Consider the following 19,845-nt stretch of genomic DNA (forward strand, 5'->3'; position numbering starts at 1 on the left):
CTGTACTCACTCTCCAAACCAGCATCATGTCTGTACTCACTCTCCAAACCAGCATCATGTCTGTACTGTCTCTCCAAACCAGCACCATGTCTGTACTCACTCTCCAAACCAGCATCCTGTCTGTACTCACTCTCCAAACCAGCATCATGTCTGTACTCACTCTCCAAACCAGCATCATGTCTGTACTCACTCTCCAAACCAGCATCATGTCTGTACTCACTCCCCGAACCAGCATCATGTCTGTACTCACTCTCCAAACCAGCATCATGTCTGTACTGTCTCTCCAAACCAGCACCATGTCTGTACTCACTCTCCAAACCAGCATCCTGTCTGTACTCACTCTCCAAACCAGCATCATGTCTGTACTCACTCTCCAAACCAGCATCATGTCTGTACTCACTCTCCAAACCAGCATCATGTCTGTACTCACTCCCCGAACCAGCATCATGTCTGTACTCACTCCCCAAACCAGCATCATGTCTGTACTCACTCTCCAAACCAGCATCATGTCTGTACTCACTCTCCAAACCAGCATCATGTCTGTACTCACTCCCCGAACCAGCATCATGTCTGTACTCACTCCCCAAACCAGCATCATGTCTGTACTCACTCCCCAAACCAGCATCCTGTCTGTACTCACTCCCCAAACCAGCGTCATGTCTGTACTCACTCTCCAAACCAGCATCATGTCTGTACTGACTCTCCAAACCAGCATCATGTCTGTACTCACTCCCCAAACCAGCATCATGTCTGTACTCACTCCCCAAACCAACATCATGTCTGTACTCACTCTCCAAACCAGCGTCATGTCTGTACTGACTCTCCAAACCAGCATCATGTCTGTACTCACTCCCCAAACCAGCATCATGTCTGTACTCACTCTCCAAACCAGCGTCATGTCTGTACTGTCTCTCCAAACCAGCATCATGTCTGTACTGTCTCTCCAAACCAGCACCATGTCTGTACTCACTCTCCAAACCAGCGTCATGTCTGTACTGTCTCTCCAAACCAGCATCATGTCTGTACTGTCTCTCCAAACCAGCACCATGTCTGTACTCACTCTCCAAACCAGCATCATGTCTGTACTCACTCTCCAAACCAGCATCATGTCTGTACTCACTCTCCAAACCAGCATCATGTCTGTACTCACTCTCCAAACCAGCATCATGTCTGTACTCACTCTCCAAACTAGCACCATGTCTGTACTGACTCTCCAAACCAACATCCTGTCTGTACTGACTCTCCAAACCAGCATCATGTCTGTACTCACTCTCCAAACCAGCATCATGTCTGTACTCACTCCCCAAACCAGCGTCATGTCTGTACTGTCTCTCCAAACCAGCACCATGTCTGTACTCACTCTCCAAACCAGCATCATGTCTGTACTCACTCTCCAAACCAGCATCATGTCTGTACTCACTCTCCAAACCAGCATCATGTCTGTACTCACTCCCCAAAGCAGCATCATGTCTGTACTCACTCCCCAAAGCAGCATCATGTCTGTACTCACTCCCCAAAGCAGCATCATGTCTGTACTCACTCCCCAAACCAGCATCATGTCTGTACTCACTCTCCAAACCAGCATCCTGTCTGTACTCACCCTCCAAACCAGCATCATGTCTGTACTCACTCCCCAAACCAGCATCATGTCTGTACTCACTCCCCAAAGCAGCATCATGTCTGTACTCACTCTCCAAACCAGCATCATGTCTGTACTCACTCCCCAAACCAGCATCATGTCTGTCCTCACTCCCCAAACCAGCATCATGTCTGTACTCACTCTCCAAACCAGCATCATGTCTGTACTCACTCTCCAAACCAGCGTCATCTCTGTACTCACTCTCCAAACCAGCATCATGTCTGTACTCACTCCCCAAAGCAGCATCATGTCTGTACTCACTCCCCAAACCAGCATCATGTCTGTACTCACTCTCCAAACCAGCGTCATCTCTGTACTCACTCTCCAAACCAGCATCATGTCTGTACTCACTCCCCAAAGCAGCATCATGTCTGTACTCACTCTCCAAACCAGCATCATGTCTGTACTCACTCTCCAAACCAGCATCCTGTCTGTACTCACTCCCCAAAGCAGCATCATGTCTGTACTCACTCTCCAAACCAGCATCATGTCTGTACTCACTCTCCAAACCAGCATCATGTCTGTACTCACTCCCCAAAGCAGCATCATGTCTGTACTCACTCTCCAAACCAGCATCATGTCTGTACTCACTCTCCAAACCAGCATCATGTCTGTACTCACTCTCCAAACCAGCGTCATCTCTGTACTCACTCTCCAAACCAGCATCATGTCTGTACTCACTCCCCAAAGCAGCATCATGTCTGTACTCACTCCCCAAACCAGCATCATGTCTGTACTCACTCCCCAAACCAGCATCATGTCTGTACTGTCTCTCCAAACCAGCACCATGTCTGTACTCACTCTCCAAACCAGCATCATGTCTGTACTCACTCTCCAAACCAGCATCATGTCTGTACTCACTCCCCAAAGCAGCATCATGTCTGTACTCACTCTCCAAACCAGCGTCATCTCTGTACTCACTCTCCAAACCAGCATCCTGTCTGTACTCACTCCCCAAAGCAGCATCATGTCTGTACTCACTCTCCAAACCAGCATCATGTCTGTACTCACTCTCCAAACCAGCATCATGTCTGTACTCACTCTCCAAACCAGCGTCATCTCTGTACTCACTCTCCAAACCAGCATCATGTCTGTACTCACTCCCCAAAGCAGCATCATGTCTGTACTCACTCCCCAAACCAGCATCATGTCTGTACTCACTCCCCAAACCAGCATCATGTCTGTACTGTCTCTCCAAACCAGCACCATGTCTGTACTCACTCTCCAAACCAGCATCATGTCTGTACTCACTCTCCAAACCAGCGTCATGTCTGTACTCACTCCCCAAACCAGCATCATGTCTGTACTCACTCTCCAAACCAGCATCATGTCTGTACTGTCTCTCCAAACCAGCACCATGTCTGTACTCACTCTCCAAACCAGCATCATGTCTGTACTCACTCCCCAAACCAGCATCATGTCTGTACTCACTCCCCAAACCAGCACCATGTCTGTACTGTGTCTCCAAACCAGCATCATGTCTGTACTCACTCTCCAAACCAGCATCCTGTCTGTACTCACTCTCCAAACCAGTATCCTGTCTGTACTCACTCCCCAAACCAGCATCATGTCTGTACTGTGTCTCCAAACCAGCATCATGTCTGTACTCACTCTCCAAACCAGCATCCTGTCTGTACTGACTCTCCAAACCAGCATCATGTCTGTACTCACTCTCCAAACCAGCATCCTGTCTGTACTGACCCTCCAAACCAGCATCATGTCTGTACTCACTCCCCAAACCAGCATCCTGTCTGTACTGACTCTCCAAACCAGCATCATGTCTGTACTCACTCCCCAAACCAGCATCATGTCTGTACTCACTCCCCAAACCAGCATCATGTCTGTCCTGACTCTCCAAACCAGCATCATGACTTTGTGCCAATCCCCTGCCTTTCCCCCCCGTACCCCTGCACATTGTTTCTATCCAAATAATCATCTGAAAACCCTCTCGAACGTCTCGATTGAACCCGCCTCCACCACGTTTCCAGACCCCAATCACTCGCTGCGTGAAAGAGATTTTTCTCTCATCACATTTGCTTCTTTTGAAAATCCCTTTAAACCTGTGTCCCTCTCGTTCTCGATCCTGTTACGGGCGGGAACGTTTCTCCCTCTGCTGCCTCACAGCGCCAGGGACCTGAGTTCATTACCCAGCTTTGGGTCGCTGTCTGTGTGGAGTTGGCACCTTCTCCCCCATGTCTGCGTGGGTTTCCTCTGGGTGCTCCAGTTTCCTCCCACACTCCAAAGATGTGCGGGTTCGGTGCATTGGCTATGCTAAACTGACTCTTAGTGTCCCAAGATGTGATTGGTTAACGGGATTCTAACTAAGGTAAGGGTAACTAAGCGGGGATAGGGCCTGGGTGGGATTGTGGTCAGTGCAGACTCGATGGGCCGAATGGCCTCCATCTGCACTGCAGGGATTCTAAGTGTGATCTCAGTCACTTGGCCAAGATTGATCCCTCAAACATTGCCACCACAGATCAGGTCATAGCTAATCTCACAACTGCTGGTGGGAACTCACACACTTGCTGTGAAGTTACCACAGAGACGACACTTGGAGCGGGGGGAACAATTGATTTGATGCGTTTGATATGTTCCTCTCCTCCAGACGTCCCATTATCCTTTCTTTCTCTCTCTCTAACCTAGCGGCCGCCAAGATGGCAAGGATCCATTGGCAGGAAGAGGAGGATGACCGAAGCAGACACTGCCCCTACCTAGACACTATCAATCGGTAAGTGGGAGCTCAGACCGCCTTGTAATAACATTTATGAAAACACAAGCACTTTGTCGAGTCAAAAGAATCCCTACAGTGCAGAAAGAGACCATTCAGCCCATCCCATCTGTACCAACCCCCCCCCCCCTCCCCCTCCCCTCAAAAGAGAGTCCCACCCAGGCCCTCCCTTTGCCCTTTCCCCATAACCCGAGCATTTTCCATGGCTAATCCACCTAACCCGCACATCTTTGGACACTAAGGGGCAATTTAGCATGGCCAATCCACCTAACCTGCACATCTTTGGACACTAAGGGACAATTTAGCATGGCCAATCCACCTAACCTGTGTATCTTTGGACACTAAGGGGCAATTTAGCATGGCCAATCCACCTAACCTGCACATCTTTGGACACCTAAGACGCTTTGGACATCTTTGGACACTGAGACATAGATAGATAAGATGCAAGACTGGGCGGAGAAGTGGCAGATGGACTTCAACCCAGATAAGTGTGTGGTGGTTCATTTTGGCAGGTCGATTAGGACGGAAGAATATAATATTAAGGGTAAGATGTTTGGCAGTGTGGAAGAACAGAGGGAACTTGGGGTCCGGGTTCATAGGACGCTCAAAGCGGCGTCGCAGGTAGAGGCTGTGGTTAAGAAGGCGTATGGAATACTGGCCTTCATCAATAGAGGAATTGAGTTTAGAAATCGGGAGATAATGCTGCAGCTGTATAGGACCCTGGTCAGACCCCACCTGGAGTACTGTGCCCAGTTCTGGTCGCCTCATTACAGAAAGGATGTGGAAGCCATAGAACGGGTGCAGAGGAGATTTATGAGGATGTTGCCGGGATTAAGTGGTATGCCTTATGAGGATAGGTTGAAGAGATGGGTCTATTCTCCTTGGAGAGGCGAAGGATGAGAGGTGACCTGATAGAGGTGTATAAGATATTGATAGAGTGGATTCTCAGAGGCTTTTACCCAGGGCTGAAATGGCTGCCACGAGAGGTCACAGGTTTAGGGTGCTGGGGAGTAGGTACAGAGGAGATGTTAGGGGTAAGTGTTTCACTCAGAGGGTGATGGGTGCGTGGAATCTGCCAGTAGTGGTGGTGGAAGCGGATTCGATTGAGTCTTTTAAGAGACTTTTGGATAGGTTCATGGAGGTTAGTAAGATAGAGGGTTATAGATGAGCCTAGAAGGTAAGGAAATCGTTCAGTGCAACTTGTGGGCCGAAGGGCCTGTTTGTGCTGTAGCTTTTCTATGTCCTACTAAGGGGCAGTTTAGCATGGCCAATCCACCTAACCTGCACATCTTTGGACACTAAGGGACAATTTAGCATGGCCAATCCACCTAACCGTAACCCTGAAGTTATGTGTGGGATGCAACTTCCAGACATTCCCAGCTTAGGCTTGCATGGCAATTGCCAAGTTACTTCAGACTTGCCGTTGGGCAATTTACCGTGTATTGGGAGCCATCTAAAAAGCAAAGTTATTCACAGTAACCTTCTGACTGTGTTGCAGCAATAGTTACCCAGTTACAAATGAAACCATCTCCAGCTTCTCTGTGAATATGGCACTGACCTCTCCTGATTCCCCCACTGGACTGCCACAAGTTCCCCAACCCCCTGACTGGACTCCCCCACCACTGCCAACCCCTGATTACCCCCTCCCCCAAGTGGGACTCCTTCTAACCCAAACCCCTTCTCCCAGGCCTGACCCAGTCCCAACCTGCCCCCTCCAGGCTCAATCCAACTTCCCAAACATACCTTCACCTCCTCCCCCTCCCCCCCAATCCCTGACCTGTTCACCCCAAAATCCTATCCACGGTGGCACAGTGGTTACAGCGCCTCACAGCGCCAGGGACCCTGGGTCCAATTCCCAGCTCTGGTCTGTGTGGAGTCTGCACATTCTCCCCGTGTCTGCGTGGGTTTCCTCCGGGTGCTCCGGTTTCCTCCCATTGTCCGAAAGACGTGCTAAATTCTCCCTCAGTGTACCCGAACAGGCGCCGGAGTGTGGCGACTAGGAGACTTTCACAGTAACTTCATTGCGGTGTTCATCTAAGCTGACTTGTGACACTAATAAATAAACATTGCTTCCCTCACCCGGTCTGCATTGGAAGACCGGGCGAGATGGGAGTGGTTGGATTTCAGGGTAAGTAACTATGAGTGGAGATAAATCCCACACAATTCCCACTCCAGCGGGAGTTACGGGCCCCGTTAGATTTTATACAGACAATGCTGGAAGGAGGTAGCTTTTTGTGATTCTATGTTAAAGTGAACGTGTACTGTGACTCAGAGTGCTGCAGTAACTGGAGGAGCTTTATCCTCTATCAGTGCGCGGCTCACCGGGACAGGGATCTGTGCTGACAACTGTGTGAATGAGTCTGTGCTACTCTGAGCTGACGGGCACCTCTTGCCTTTCTGTCAACAGGAGCGTGCTGGATTTTGACTTTGAGAAGCTCTGCTCAGTCTCCCTCTCTCACATCAACGTCTACGCTTGCCTGGTGTGTGGCAAATACTTTCAAGGTAAGGTTGCTCAGAGCCTCTTGTTGAAGTGGAAACTTTTCCTGCTTCTTCACTGTGAAAGATAGACTCTACAAAATTTGTTCCATCAATATAACAAGCATTTATTTACGAATAACTGCATGCAGTATATGGCTGAGACTTGGGGTCAGAGAGCAGTTGATACAGCTGCTGATTCTTCCACAAGTCCGCAATTACACAGAGAAACAGTTCAGTATTTATACATAATCGGGGGTTGGAGTTTAAGAGCCGTGGGGTTATGCTGCAACTGTACAGGACCTTGGTGAGACCACATTTGGAATATTGTGTGCAGTTCTGGTCACCTCACTATAAGAAGGATGTGGAAGCGCTGGAAAGAGTGCAGAGGAGATTTACCAGGATGCTGCCTGGTTTGGAGGGTAGGTCTTATGAGGAAAGGTTGAGGGAGCTGGGGCTGTTCTCTCTGGAGCGGAGGAGGCTGAGGGGAGACTTAATAGAGGTTTATAAAATGATGAAGGGGATAGATAGAGTGAACGTTCAAAGACTATTTCCTCGGGTGGATGGAGCTATTACAAGGGGATATAACTATAGGGTTCATGGTGGGAGATATAGGAAGGATATCAGAGGTAGGTTCTTTATGCAGAGAGTGGTTGGGGTGTGGAATGGACTGCCTGCAGTGATAGTGGAGTCAGACACTTTAGGAACATTGAAGCGGTTATTGGATAGGCACAAGGAGCACACCAGGATGATAGGGAGAGGGATAGCTTGATCTTGGTTTCAGATAAAGCTCGGCACAACATCGTGGGCCGAAGGGCCTGTTCTGTGCTGTACTGTTCTATGTTCTATAATCGTTATCAGTTTTCGTGACCAGAGCTTATTCAGGAATTGGATTAGTAATAGAATCGTCAGCAATATCATTAATCATGTTTTAACTTGCTGACCTCCCAGAACTCTTTGTCTCATTATTCATACCCTTATCTTGTCCTTTGATGGAACAGAAGAAGGTCGGTGACTCCTTCCTCCCTGACCTTATCTTGTTTTATTTATTCATACAGCTTTATTAACTCTTACAGGGGTCTGGCATTTTGAAATAGCTTTGGTCAGCCGTTCTTTATATTGTAACAAATAGTTGACCAATTTTCCCATCATGCTCTTACTTAGTTCGTACAACATCACACTCTGACGGTTTCACAGCTGGGTGTTTCATGACTCAGCCGATTTCGCTTTCTTCCCGTGACGACCTCAAAGACCTTGGTGTCGAGGGTGACTGGCTTCCCATCTGGTTTGGTAGGCTCTGATAAGTCCAGTGCACGATTTGCAGACTCTACCTCATGGCGGGGTGGGGGAGATAGATGGGTCGCTTGGAGGTTTGCGCGTTCCCTCCGAGGCTCTCCTCTGCATGTTCCTGACAAAATCTCTTGATGTGTCCTGGGAGTCTAACTTCTAACTCTGAATAAAGCAGTTGCTTCGAGAGTCTGGTGTCAGGCGGCACGGTGGTTAGCACTGCTGCCTCACAGCACCAGGGATCCGGGTTCGATTCCCGCCTCAGGTCACTGTCTTGTGTGGAGTCTGCACGTTCTCCCCGTATCTGCATGGGTTTTCCCCGGGTGTAGGTTAGGTGGATTGGCCATGCTAAATTGCCCCTTAGTGTCCAAAGATGTGCAGGTTAGGTGGATTGGCCATGTTAAATTGCCCTTTAGTGTCCAAAGATGTGCAGGTTAGGTGGATTGGCCATGTTAAATTGCCCTTTAGTGTCCAAAGATGTGCAGGTTAGGTGGATTGGCCATGCTAAATTGCCCCTTAGTGTATAAAGATGTGTAGGTCAGGCGGATTGGCCATGCTAAATTGCCCTTTAGTGTCCAAAGATGTGTAGGTTAGGGGGATTGGCCATGTTAAATTGCCCTTTAGTGTCCAAAGATGTGCAGGTTAGGTGGATTGGCCATGCTAAATTGCCCCTTAGTGTTCAAAGATGTGTAGGTTAGGCGGATTGGTCGTGCTAAATTGCCCCTTAGTGTTCAAAGATGTGCAGGTTAGGTGGATTGGCCATGCTAAATTGCCCCTTAGTGTCCAAAGCTACATATGTTCGGGGGACAAACGGGTAAATATGTGGGGTTATGGGGTAACCCTGGGTAAGAGTTGGTGTAGACGCAATGGGCCGAATGGCCTCCTTCTGCACCATAGGGATTCTATGTAGACTGGGAGAGGAGGCTGCTGTTGGATCCAGCAGATTTGGAGATCTCGTGAGGGCCGCGCTGGTGGGACCTCTCTGGTGTTTGGAGGTGTCTGATGCTGTTGTCCCAGTCTCCAAAGCATTCAGAGTTGTCGTTGAGACTTGATTTCTGGTGAAGTGTGGTTGGATGGGTGAGGCTGGTAACTGTCAAAGCACACCCTTAACAAGAGCCCGTCACTGTCAGCGGGAGGACAGGTTACCGTGGACACAGGTTACCGTGGACACAGGTTACCGTGGACACACCCTTATCAAGAGCCCGTCACCTTCAGCGGGAGGACAGGTTACCGTGGACACAGGTTACCGTGGACACACCCTTATCAAGAGCCCGTCACCTTCAGCGGGAGGACAGGTTACCGTGGACACAGGTTACCGTGGACACACCCTTAACAAGAGCCCGTCACCTTCAGCGGGAGGACAGGTTACCGTGGACACAGGTTACCGTGGACACACCCTTAACAAGAGCCGGTCACCGTCAGCGGGAGGACAGGTTACCGTGGACACAACTCTGACTGTGATTGGTTTTTGCCTCCCTCAGGGCGGGGCCTGAAGTCATACGCCAACATTCACAGTGTTCAGGTCGGACACCACGTCTTTCTGAATCTGCACACGCTGAAGTTTTACTGCCTACCGGACAACTACGAGATCATCGACTCCTCTCTCGAGGACATCACGGTAAGCAGGTGGCTCCAACCTTCCGGGGAGTTCAGTGGCTTCCCGTTTATTTGCTGTCTTTATTTAGAGGGATCATGACCGTTATCCCTGTGTGTTGGCGAGCCGTCCTCCTCAGTGTTGTTGAAGAGTGTTGGGTGATCACTTTGCCGAGCACCTTCGGTCTGTGCGCAATCAGGAACCCTGACCTTCGGGTTGCTTGCTATTTAACTCACAATCCTGCTCCCATGCCCACATGTCTGTCCTGGGCCCTGCTGCAATGTTCCAGTGAAGCTCAGCGCAAACTGGAGGAACAGCATCTCATCTTCCGGCTCGGCACTTTACAGCCTTCCGGTCTCAACATCGAACTCAACACCTTCAGAAGATTTGCTCTACCCCACCTCCACCCCTTTTCATTTTATTTAATTTTTTACTGTTCTCTACCTTTTATTTCTTTATTGCCTTTCTTTATTTTTCTTCCCCCCCACTCTTTCCCCCTGTTTTATCCCCCTTTTCTTACCTTTTCTCCCCCTTTGCTTCCCCTTTTCCCCTTTATCTCAATTTTACCCCTCTCCCACCCATCGCCTCCCTCCCCCCACATCTTCATCTGTCCCAGTTCACCCTCTGATTTCAGCTTCTCTGCCGTTTGGCCATTCACACCCTTTTATTCTCTCTATGGGCTGCCATTAGCAGCCTTTCCCCTTGTTTTTGTGGCTATGACTCATCTTTCATTCCCTCCCCCTGCAGTATAAATATCTCCCACTTTCTATGCCTCTCAGCTTTGACAGAGGGTCATCCGGACTCGAAACACCAGCTCTTTTCTCTCCTTACAGATGCTGCCAGACCTGCTGAGACTTTCCAGCGTTTTCTCTTTTGGTTCCTGTGTTTCTCATTGAGTTTGATGTGTTGAGGGAGTATTGAGGTGTTCCGCACTGTCCTTTATCTTCCAGTATGTCCTGAAGCCAACCTTCACAAAGCTACACATTGCCAACCTGGACAAGCAGTCCAAGCTGTCACGGGCATACGACGGGACCACCTACCTGCCGGGAATTGTAGGGCTCAACAACATCAAGGCCAATGACTATGCTAACGTGGTGCTACAGGTGAGCAGCTCTAAACACTGCGATCCAGACCAGATACAGATCTGTATTGATTTGATTTATTATTGTCACATGTACTGGGATACAATGAAAAGTATTGTTTCTTGCACGCTATGCAGACAAAGCATATGGGCGGCACGGTAGCACAGTGGTTAGCACTGCTGCTTCACAGCTCCAGGGACCTGGGTTCGATTCCCGGCTTGGGTCACTGTCTGTGTGGAGTTTGCACATTCTCCTCGTGTCTGCGTGGGTTTCCTCCGGGTGCTCCGGTTTCCTCCCACAGTCCAAAGATGTGCGGGTTAGGTTGATTGGCCATGCTAAAATTGCCCCTTAGTGTCCTGGGATGCGTAGAGGGATTAGCGGTAAAATATGTAGGGATACGGGGGTAGGGCCTGGGTGGGATTGTGGTCGGTGCAGACTCGATGGGCCGAATGGCCTCTTTCTGTACTGTAGGGTGTCTATGATTTCATACCGTTCATAGAGAAGGAAAGAAGAGGGGCAGAATGTAGTGTTACAGGGTGCAGAGAAAGATCAACTTATAAGGTAGCTCGATTCAAAAGTCTGACAGCAGCAGGGAAGAAGCTGTTCTTGAGTCGGTTGGTACGTGACCTCAGACTTTTGTATCTTTTTCCTGATGGAAGAAGGTGGAAGAGAGAATGTCCGGGTACGTGGGGTCCTTGATTATGCTGGCTGCTTTTCCCGAGGGCAGCGGGAAGTGTAGACAGAGTCAATGGATGGGAGGCTGGTTTGCGTGATGGACTGGGCTACGTTCACAACAACTTGCCGTGTTTTAAAAAGTAAACCCGTGGTTTGGCCCCAGGTGTTTTTTTGCCAGTTAACTTGGTGCCAATCTGTAACTTTCCTCTGGATCCTCTAAGACCCTGACAGCTTTCCTATAACGCAGCATCCAGAATTGGGCACAAGATATGACCGTTTGTGGTTTCCTGCGGTCTTGGGCAGAGCAGGAGTCCACACCAAGCTGTGATACATCCGGAAAGGATGCTTTCTATGGTGCATCTGTAAAAGTTGGTGAGAGTCGTAGCTGACATGCCAAATTTCCTTAGCCTCCTGAGAAAGTAGAGGCGTTGGTGGGCTTTCTTAACTATAGCGTCGGCGTGGGGGGACCAGGACAGGTTGTTGGTGAACTGGACACCTAAAAACTTGAAGCTCGCGACTATTTCCACTTCGTCCCCGTTGATATGGACATGGGCTTGTCCACCACTGCGCTCCCTGAAGTCGATGGCTATCTCCTTCGTTTTACTGACATTGAGGGAGAGATTATTGTCGTAACCAGATTGTGAATGGTGCTGTGTCAAAGCAGTGAGAACAAATGATTCCCGGTTTGATATCTGAGAGTCCACCTGGTTGATTGGTCTGGACCACCTTCACTTGTCCCTGCTTCTGTTGCAGACACTGTGTAACGCTTCGTTCATCCCCCCCGCCTAACGCGCCCGCCCCTGCTTCTCCCTCCAGGCCCTGTCGAACGTGCCTCCGCTACGCAACTATTTCTTGGAGGAGGAGAACTACAAGGATATCAAGCGGCCTCCGGGAGACATCATGTTCCTGTTGGTGCAGAGATTCGGGGAGCTGATGAGGAAACTGCGCAACCCCAGGAACTTCAAGGCTCACGTTTCCCCACACGAGATGCTGCAGGCTGTTGTCCTGTGCAGCAAGAAACGTTTCCAGATTACCAAGCAAGGTGAGTGAGTGAGCCAAGCCAACCAACTCACAGCAGCTTGCCAACTCACATAGGGGGGCAGGCTGACCAAGCTTCACCTGAGCGACACTGCTCATTCTGAATTGTTGATTGAATGGTGAGAAAGGTCCCTGGGCCTCTGGGAAGTTTGAATGAACTCCGGCCTAGAAGCCATTACCTTCAGAGACATAGACATAGAAAACCACAGCACAAAACAGGCCCTTCGGCCCCACAAGTTGTGCCGAACATATCCCTACCTCCTAGACCTACCTATAACCCTCCATCCTATTAAGTCCCATGTACTCATCCAGGAGTCTCTTAAAAGACCCTATTGAGTTTGCCTCCACCACCACTGACGGCAGCCGATTCCACTCGCCCACCACCCTCTGTGTGAAAAGCTTCCCCCTAACATTTCCCCTGTACCTACCCCCCAGCACCTTAAACCTGTGTCCTCTCGTAGCAGCCATTTCCACCCTGGAAAAAGCCTCTGAGAGTCCACCCGATCTATGCCTCTCAACATCTTATATACCTCTATTAGGTCTCCTCTCATCCTACGTCTCTCCAAGGAGAAAAGACCCAGCTCCCTCAGCCTATCCTCATAAGGCATGCCACTCAATCCAGGCAACATCCTTGTATATCTCCTCTGCACCCTTTCAATCTTTTCCACATCCTTCCTGTAATGAGGCGACCAGAACTGAGCACAGTACTCCAAGTGGGGTCTGATGAGGGTCTTATAAAGCTGCATCATTATCCCCGGACTCCTAAACTCAATCCCTCGATTGATAAAGGCCAGCACACCATACGCCTTCTTAACCACCTCCACCTGCGGGGCCGATTTTAGAGTCCTATGGACTCTAAGGTCCTTCTGATCCTCTACAGTACTAAGAGTCTTTCCCTTTCCGAGTCGAAACTTTTTAGTTTAATCTGGGGCGGGCGCGGTGGCACAGTGGTTAGCACTGCTGCTTCACAGCGCCAGGGACCTGGGTTTGATTCCCGGTTTTGAGCCACTGTCTGTGCGGAGTCTGCACGTTCTCCCCGTGTCTGCGTGGGTTTCCCCAGGGTGCTCCGGTTTCCTCCCACAGTCTGAAAGACATGCTGGTTAGATGCATTGGCCATGCTAAATTCTCCCTCAGTGTACCCGAACATCCTTTGAAAAATACCTGGATGAGCACTTGGCACATCATAACATTCAAGGCTACGGACCAAGTGCTGGCAGATGGGATTAGGTGGGAGTTCAGGTTTTTCTAATGTGTCGGTGCAGACTCGATGGGCCAAAGGGCCTGTTCTGTGCTGTATGAATCTATGATTCTCGGAGAGGGTGCAGAATGTAGTGTTACAGTCATAGCTCGGGTGCAGAGAAAGATCAACTTAATGCAAGGTAGGTCCATTCAAAAGTCTGACGGCAGCAGGGAAGAAGCTGTTCTCGAGTCGGTTGGTACGTGACCTCAGACTTTTGTATCTTTTTCCCGACGGAAGAAGGTGGAAGAGAGAATGTCCGGGTGCGTGGGGGCCTTGATTATGCTGGCTGCTTTTCCCGAGGCAGCGGGAAGTGTAGACAGAGTCAATGGATGGGAGGCTGGTTTGCGTGATGGACTGGGCTACGTTCACAACAACTTGCCATGCTTGAAAAAGTAAACCCGCGATTTGGCCCCAGGGTTTTTTTTGCCAGTTAACTTGGTGCCAATCTGTAACTTTCCTCTGGATCCTCTAAGACCCTGACATCTTTCCTAAACCGCAGCATCCAGAATTGGGCACAAGGTAGTGGTTCAGTCTTAATCAGTGGGTTTTAAAGGTTTAATGTAACGTGCTTGCTGTTGCACTCTGTGCCTTTTTAAAACCCAGCATTCTGTCGCCTATATAAAAAATTGAGCCCTTAACCATGAGTCCAGTGCAGCAAGGAAGGAGTGCGGCACAACATTCAGGGCTATGGGCCAAGTGCTGGCAGATGGCATTTGGTGGGAGTTCAGGTGTTTGTAATGTGTCGGTGCAGGCTCGATGGGCCAAAGGGCCTCTTCTGCACCGTATGGGTGTATGCTGTGTGACGGATGTGTGGAATATTTATCTGCCATTACAGGTGACGCTGTGGATTTCCTGTCTTGGTTCCTGAATGCGCTCCACATGGCGTTAGGAGGGAATAAGAAGAAGAAAAGTAAGTAGCAGCAGGGAGCGAGCGCTCCGACCGTCCCACTCGAGCTCTGCTTTTCCCCTGACATTCAGGCAGGAAATTTCACACAGGGATGTCCCCTGGGGAGACCAAACACAGACTGGGGGTAATGGAATTATCCCACACCAATGGAAAGGGGTCTTTGGGTTTGCGGGTGTGGCGGGGGGGAGGAATTTCAGATTTTTATTCCGGGGAAAGGGGCCAGCTTGTTATCCAAAGTTGTGTAGCTCCAAATCGGGGACAGGAATGCTGTGGAAGTGCTTGTATCTTCTGTGAGCGGACTGGGAGGCTGGCTGATACATAGAAACAGAGAAGATAGGAGCAGGAGGAGGCCATTCGGCCCTTCGAGCCTGCTCCACCATTCATCACAATCATGGCTGATCATCCAACTCAATAGCCTAATCCTGCTTTCCCCCCATAACCTTTGACCCCATTCACCCCAAGTGCTATATCCAGCCACCTCTTGAATACATTCAATGTTTTGGCATCAACTACTTCCTGTGGTAATGAATTCCACAGGCTCACCACTCTTTGGGTGAAGAAATGTCTCCTCACCTCCGTCCTAAATGGTCTACCCCGAATCCTCAGACTGTGACCCCTGGTTCTGGACTCCCCCACCATCGGGAACATCCTCCCTGCATCTACCCTGTCTAGTCCTGTTAGAATTTTATAAGTCTCTATGAGATCCCCCCTCATTCGTCTGAACTCCAGTGAAAACAATCCTAACCTCGTCAATCCCTCCTCATACATCAGTCCCTCCATCCCCGGAATCAGCCTGGTAAACTTTCGCTGCACTCCCTCGAGAGCAAGAACATCCTTCCTCAGAAAAGGAGACCAAAACTGCACACAATACTCTCGGTGTGGCCTCACCAAGGCCCTGTATAATTGCAACAACACACCCATGGTGATTCTAATCTTACTCTCCCCTTTATTCCATTCGGGATGGTTCCGCCACGCTGGAACGTTTTCCAGCCATCATCAACAGTGTGTTCCAGGGATCCATGCGGATATTCACCAAGAAGCTGCCTCCACCGGACCTGGTGAGTTCCCCTTCGCGATTATCATTGCTGCTTTTTTTGTTTTTGGCCATTTATCCAGTTGTGTTTTCCTTCCTCTGGTCGGCGGAACCAGGCAGACCGGGATTCCTGACTTTCAGAAGGTGTGGCTCAGGCATCCTCCGGCCAGGAGAATTAGCCGAGCGCAGAGCTGTAAGATCACATTATAGTCAGTTTAAATGTACTTACTCGTCTAACCACAAGGTGGCAGCAACAAAGCAGCAATCTCAGTCAGTGCAGCTCCTGTTAGTTTCATACATTCAACATAGTGAACAGGTACAGCACGGGGTTAGATACAGAGTAAAGCTCCCTCTGCACTGTCCCCATCAAACACTCCCAGGGCAGGTACAGCATGGGGTTAGATACAGAGTAAAGCTCCCTCTACACTGTCCCCATCAAACACTCCCAGGACAGGTACAGCACGGGGTTAGATACAGAGTAAAGCTCCCTCTACACTGTCCCCATCAAACACTCCCAGGACAGGTACAGCACGGGGTTAGATACAGAGTAAAGCTCCCTCTATACTGTCCCCCATCAAACACTCCCAGGACAGGTACAGCACGGGGTTAGATACAGAGTAAAGCTCCCTCTACACTGTCCCCCATCAAACACTCCCAGGACAGGTACAGCACAGGATTAGATATAGAATAAAGCACCCACTACACTGTCCCCATCAAACAGTCCTAGGACAGGTACAGCATGGGGTTAGGTCCAGAGTAAAGATCCCTCTACACTGTCCCCATCAAACACTGCCAGGACAGGAACAGCACGGAGTTCTATACAGAATAAAGCTCCGTCTACACTGTCCCCCATCAAACACTCCCAGTACAGTACGGGGTAGATACAGAGTAATGCTCCCTCCACACTGTCCCCATCAAACAGTCCGAGGACAGGTACAGCGTGGAGTGAGATACAGAGTAAAGCTCCCACTACACTGACCCCTATCAAACGCTCCGAGGACAGGTACAGCACATGGTTAGATATAGAATAAAGTTCCCACTACGCTGTCCCCCATCAAACACTCCCAGAACTGGTACAGCACGGGGTTAGATGCAAAGTAAGCTCCCTCTCCACAGTCCCCATCAAACAATCCGAGGACAGGTTCAGCTGGGTATAGGTACAGAGTAAAGCTCCGTCTCCACTGTCCCCCATCAAACACTCGCAGTATGGTACGGGGTTAGATACAGAGTAAAGCTCCCTCTGCACTGTCCCCCATCAAACACTCCCAGGACAGGTACAGCACGGGGTTAGATATAGATTAAACTCCCTCTACATTGTCCCCCATCAAACACTCCCAAGACAGGTACAGCACAGGGTTAGATACAGAGTAAAGCTCCCTCTACACTGTCCCCCATCAAACACTCCCAGGACAGGTACAGCACGGGGTTAGATATAGATTAAACTCCCTCTACATTGTCCCCCATCAAACACTCCCAAGACAGGTACAGCACAGGGTTAGATACAGAGTAAAGCTCCCTCTACACTGTCCCCCATCAAACACTCCCAGGACAGGTACAGCACGGCGTTAGATGCAGAGTGAAGCTCCCTCTACACTGTCCCCATCAAACACTCCCAGAACAGGTACAGCACGGAGTTAGATGCAGAGTGAAGCTCCCTCTACACTGTCCCCATCAAACACTCCCAGGACAGGTACAGCACGCCGTTAGATACAGAGTAAAGCTCCCTCTACACTGCCCCCCATCAAACACTCCCAGGACAGGTACAGCACGGCGTTAGATACAGAATAAATCTCCCTTTACACTGTCCCCATCAAACACTCCCAGGACAGGTACAGCACGGCGTTAGATACAGAGTAAAGCTCCCTCCACACTGTCCCCCATCAAACACTCCCAGGACAGGTACAGCACGGCGTTAGATACAGAGTAAAGCTCCCTCCACACTGTCCCCCATCAAACACTCCCAGGACAGGTACAGCACGGAGTTAGATATAGAGTAAAGCTCCCTCTACACTGTCCCCTATCCAACACTCCCAGGACAGGTACAGCACGGGGTTAGATACAGAGTAAAGCTCCCTCTACACTGTCCCCCATCAAACACTCCCAGGACAGGTACAGCACGGAGTTAGATATAGAGTAAAGCTCCCTCTACACTGTCCCCTATCCAACACTCCCAGGACAGTTTCAGCACGGGGTTAGATACAGAGTAAAGCTCCCTCTACACTGTCGCCATCAAACACTCCCAGGACAGGTACAGCACGGAGGTAGATACAGAGTAAAGCTCCCTCTACACTGTCCCCCATCAAACACTCCCAGGACAGGTACAGCACGGGGTTAGATACAGAGTAAAGCTCCCTCTCCACTGTCTCCATCAAACACTCCCAGGACAGGTACAGCACGGGGTTAGATACAGAGTAAAGCTCCCTCTAAACTGTCCCCATCAAACACTCCCAGGACAGGTACAACACGGGGTTAGATACAGAGTAAAGCTCCCTCTATACTGTCCCCCATCAAACACTCCCAGGACAGGTACAGCACGGGGTTAGATACAGAGTAAAGCTCCCTCTACACTGCGCCATCAAACACTCCCAGGACAGGTACAGCACGGGGTTAGATACAGAGTAAAGCTCCCTCTACACTGTCCCCCATCAAACACTCCCAGGACAGGTACAGCACAGGGTTAGATACAGAGTAAAGCTCCCTCTACACTCGATGTGAGTTGATGGTCAGGAGTTGGTGAGGGAACTGTGTGAGCTGAGCTTTGCATCCTGTCAGGTTGCCTGACGGCTGGGTGAGAGGGTCCACCTGTGACTGTTAAGCCTGTGGTAATGCAGTGAGTGCGGTGATTCATCAGCTGCCCTGATCCTCAAACACTTCCATCCAGTGTGTATTTGAAAGCTTCCCAGTCTTCACGGGTTTTATCTCCTGGATGTAGACACCGGAGGAGAAAGAGCAACTGCTGGAAATGGAGGAATTCAAAGAATCGATGACCGAGTCCACGTTCCTGTACCTGACACTCGACCTCCCCACGGCCCCTCTGTACAAGGACGAGAAGGAGCAGCTGATCATTCCCCAGGTCCCGCTCTTCAACATCCTGGCAAAGTTCAACGGCATCACCGAGAAGGTTAGGAAACAACGAGTGAAATGTGGAACGATTGAACGTCCTGTCAGTAAATGGAGTAGAATTGATTGAGTTGTGTGTGTGTGTGTGTGGGGGAGGGACTGAGTCTATGATAGAATTGAACACAGTCCCACTCAGAGCAGTTCATTGCACTGTTACCCACTCTGACAGTGCCCTGTCTGTGCTGCTGCACTCCATCCATTGGCCTTCAAGCTTGTCCCTGAGTTGGGAGATTATAGATTTATGCACCACTCCAGACATACATCCAATGATGCAGCAGAGATGGAAACCTTTTGATTTGATTTAAGTTTAAATTTATTTATTTGTGTCACAAGTAAGGCTTACATTAACACTGCAATGAAGTTCCTGTGAAAATCCCCCGGTCGCCACACTCCAGCGCCTGTACGGGTTACACTGAGGGAGAATTTAGCACCTAACCAGCACGTAGAATCATGGAAACCCTACAGTACAGAAAGAGGCCATTCGGCCCATCGGGTCTGCACCGACCACAATCCCACCCAGGCCCTACCCCCATATCCCGACATATTTACCCGCTAATCCCTCTAACCTACGCATCTCAGGACACGAAGGGGCTGCATGGCCAATCCACCTAACCCGCACATCTTTGGACTGTGGGAGGAAACCGGAGCACCCGGAGGAAACCCACGCAGACACGAGGAGAATGTGCAAACTCCACACAGACAGTGACCCAAGCCGGGAATCGAACCCGGGTCCCTGGCGGTGTGAAGCAGCAGTGCTAACCACTGTGCTACCGTGCCGCCCGCACGTCTTTGGGAGGAAACCGGAGCACCTGGAGGAAACCCACGCTGACACGGGGAGAACGTGCAGATTCCTCTTGACCCCCTTAAGACTCTGAACACTGATATAAACCAGAGAATCTACAGTGCAGAAAGAGGCCATTCTGCCCATCGAGTCTACACCAACCCTCCTCGTAACTCCGCACGTTTAGCATTGCCAATCCACCTAACCCCAGTTTCAGTTTCTAAAACGCAGCATCCAGAATTGGGC

General features: G+C 50.0%; 1 protein-coding gene across 1 annotated transcript in view; it reads left to right on the forward strand.

The window, feature by feature from the left end:
- The window catches only part of usp39 (ubiquitin specific peptidase 39), a 33,374-nt gene that overhangs the window by 3,192 nt on the left and 10,337 nt on the right, over positions 1 to 19,845 (forward strand). The window contains exons 2-9 of the mRNA XM_078239259.1: positions 4,283 to 4,367; positions 6,775 to 6,869; positions 9,611 to 9,747; positions 10,674 to 10,826; positions 12,297 to 12,522; positions 14,594 to 14,668; positions 15,656 to 15,723; positions 18,631 to 18,819. Coding sequence (XP_078095385.1) covers positions 4,283 to 4,367; positions 6,775 to 6,869; positions 9,611 to 9,747; positions 10,674 to 10,826; positions 12,297 to 12,522; positions 14,594 to 14,668; positions 15,656 to 15,723; positions 18,631 to 18,819 — 1,028 coding nt within the window. The remainder of the gene's footprint in view (positions 1 to 4,282; positions 4,368 to 6,774; positions 6,870 to 9,610; positions 9,748 to 10,673; positions 10,827 to 12,296; positions 12,523 to 14,593; positions 14,669 to 15,655; positions 15,724 to 18,630; positions 18,820 to 19,845) is intronic.

The sequence above is a fragment of the Mustelus asterias genome, chromosome 22 (genome assembly GCF_964213995.1).
Source record: "Mustelus asterias chromosome 22, sMusAst1.hap1.1, whole genome shotgun sequence".
NCBI classification, from domain to species: Eukaryota; Metazoa; Chordata; class Chondrichthyes; order Carcharhiniformes; family Triakidae; genus Mustelus; species Mustelus asterias.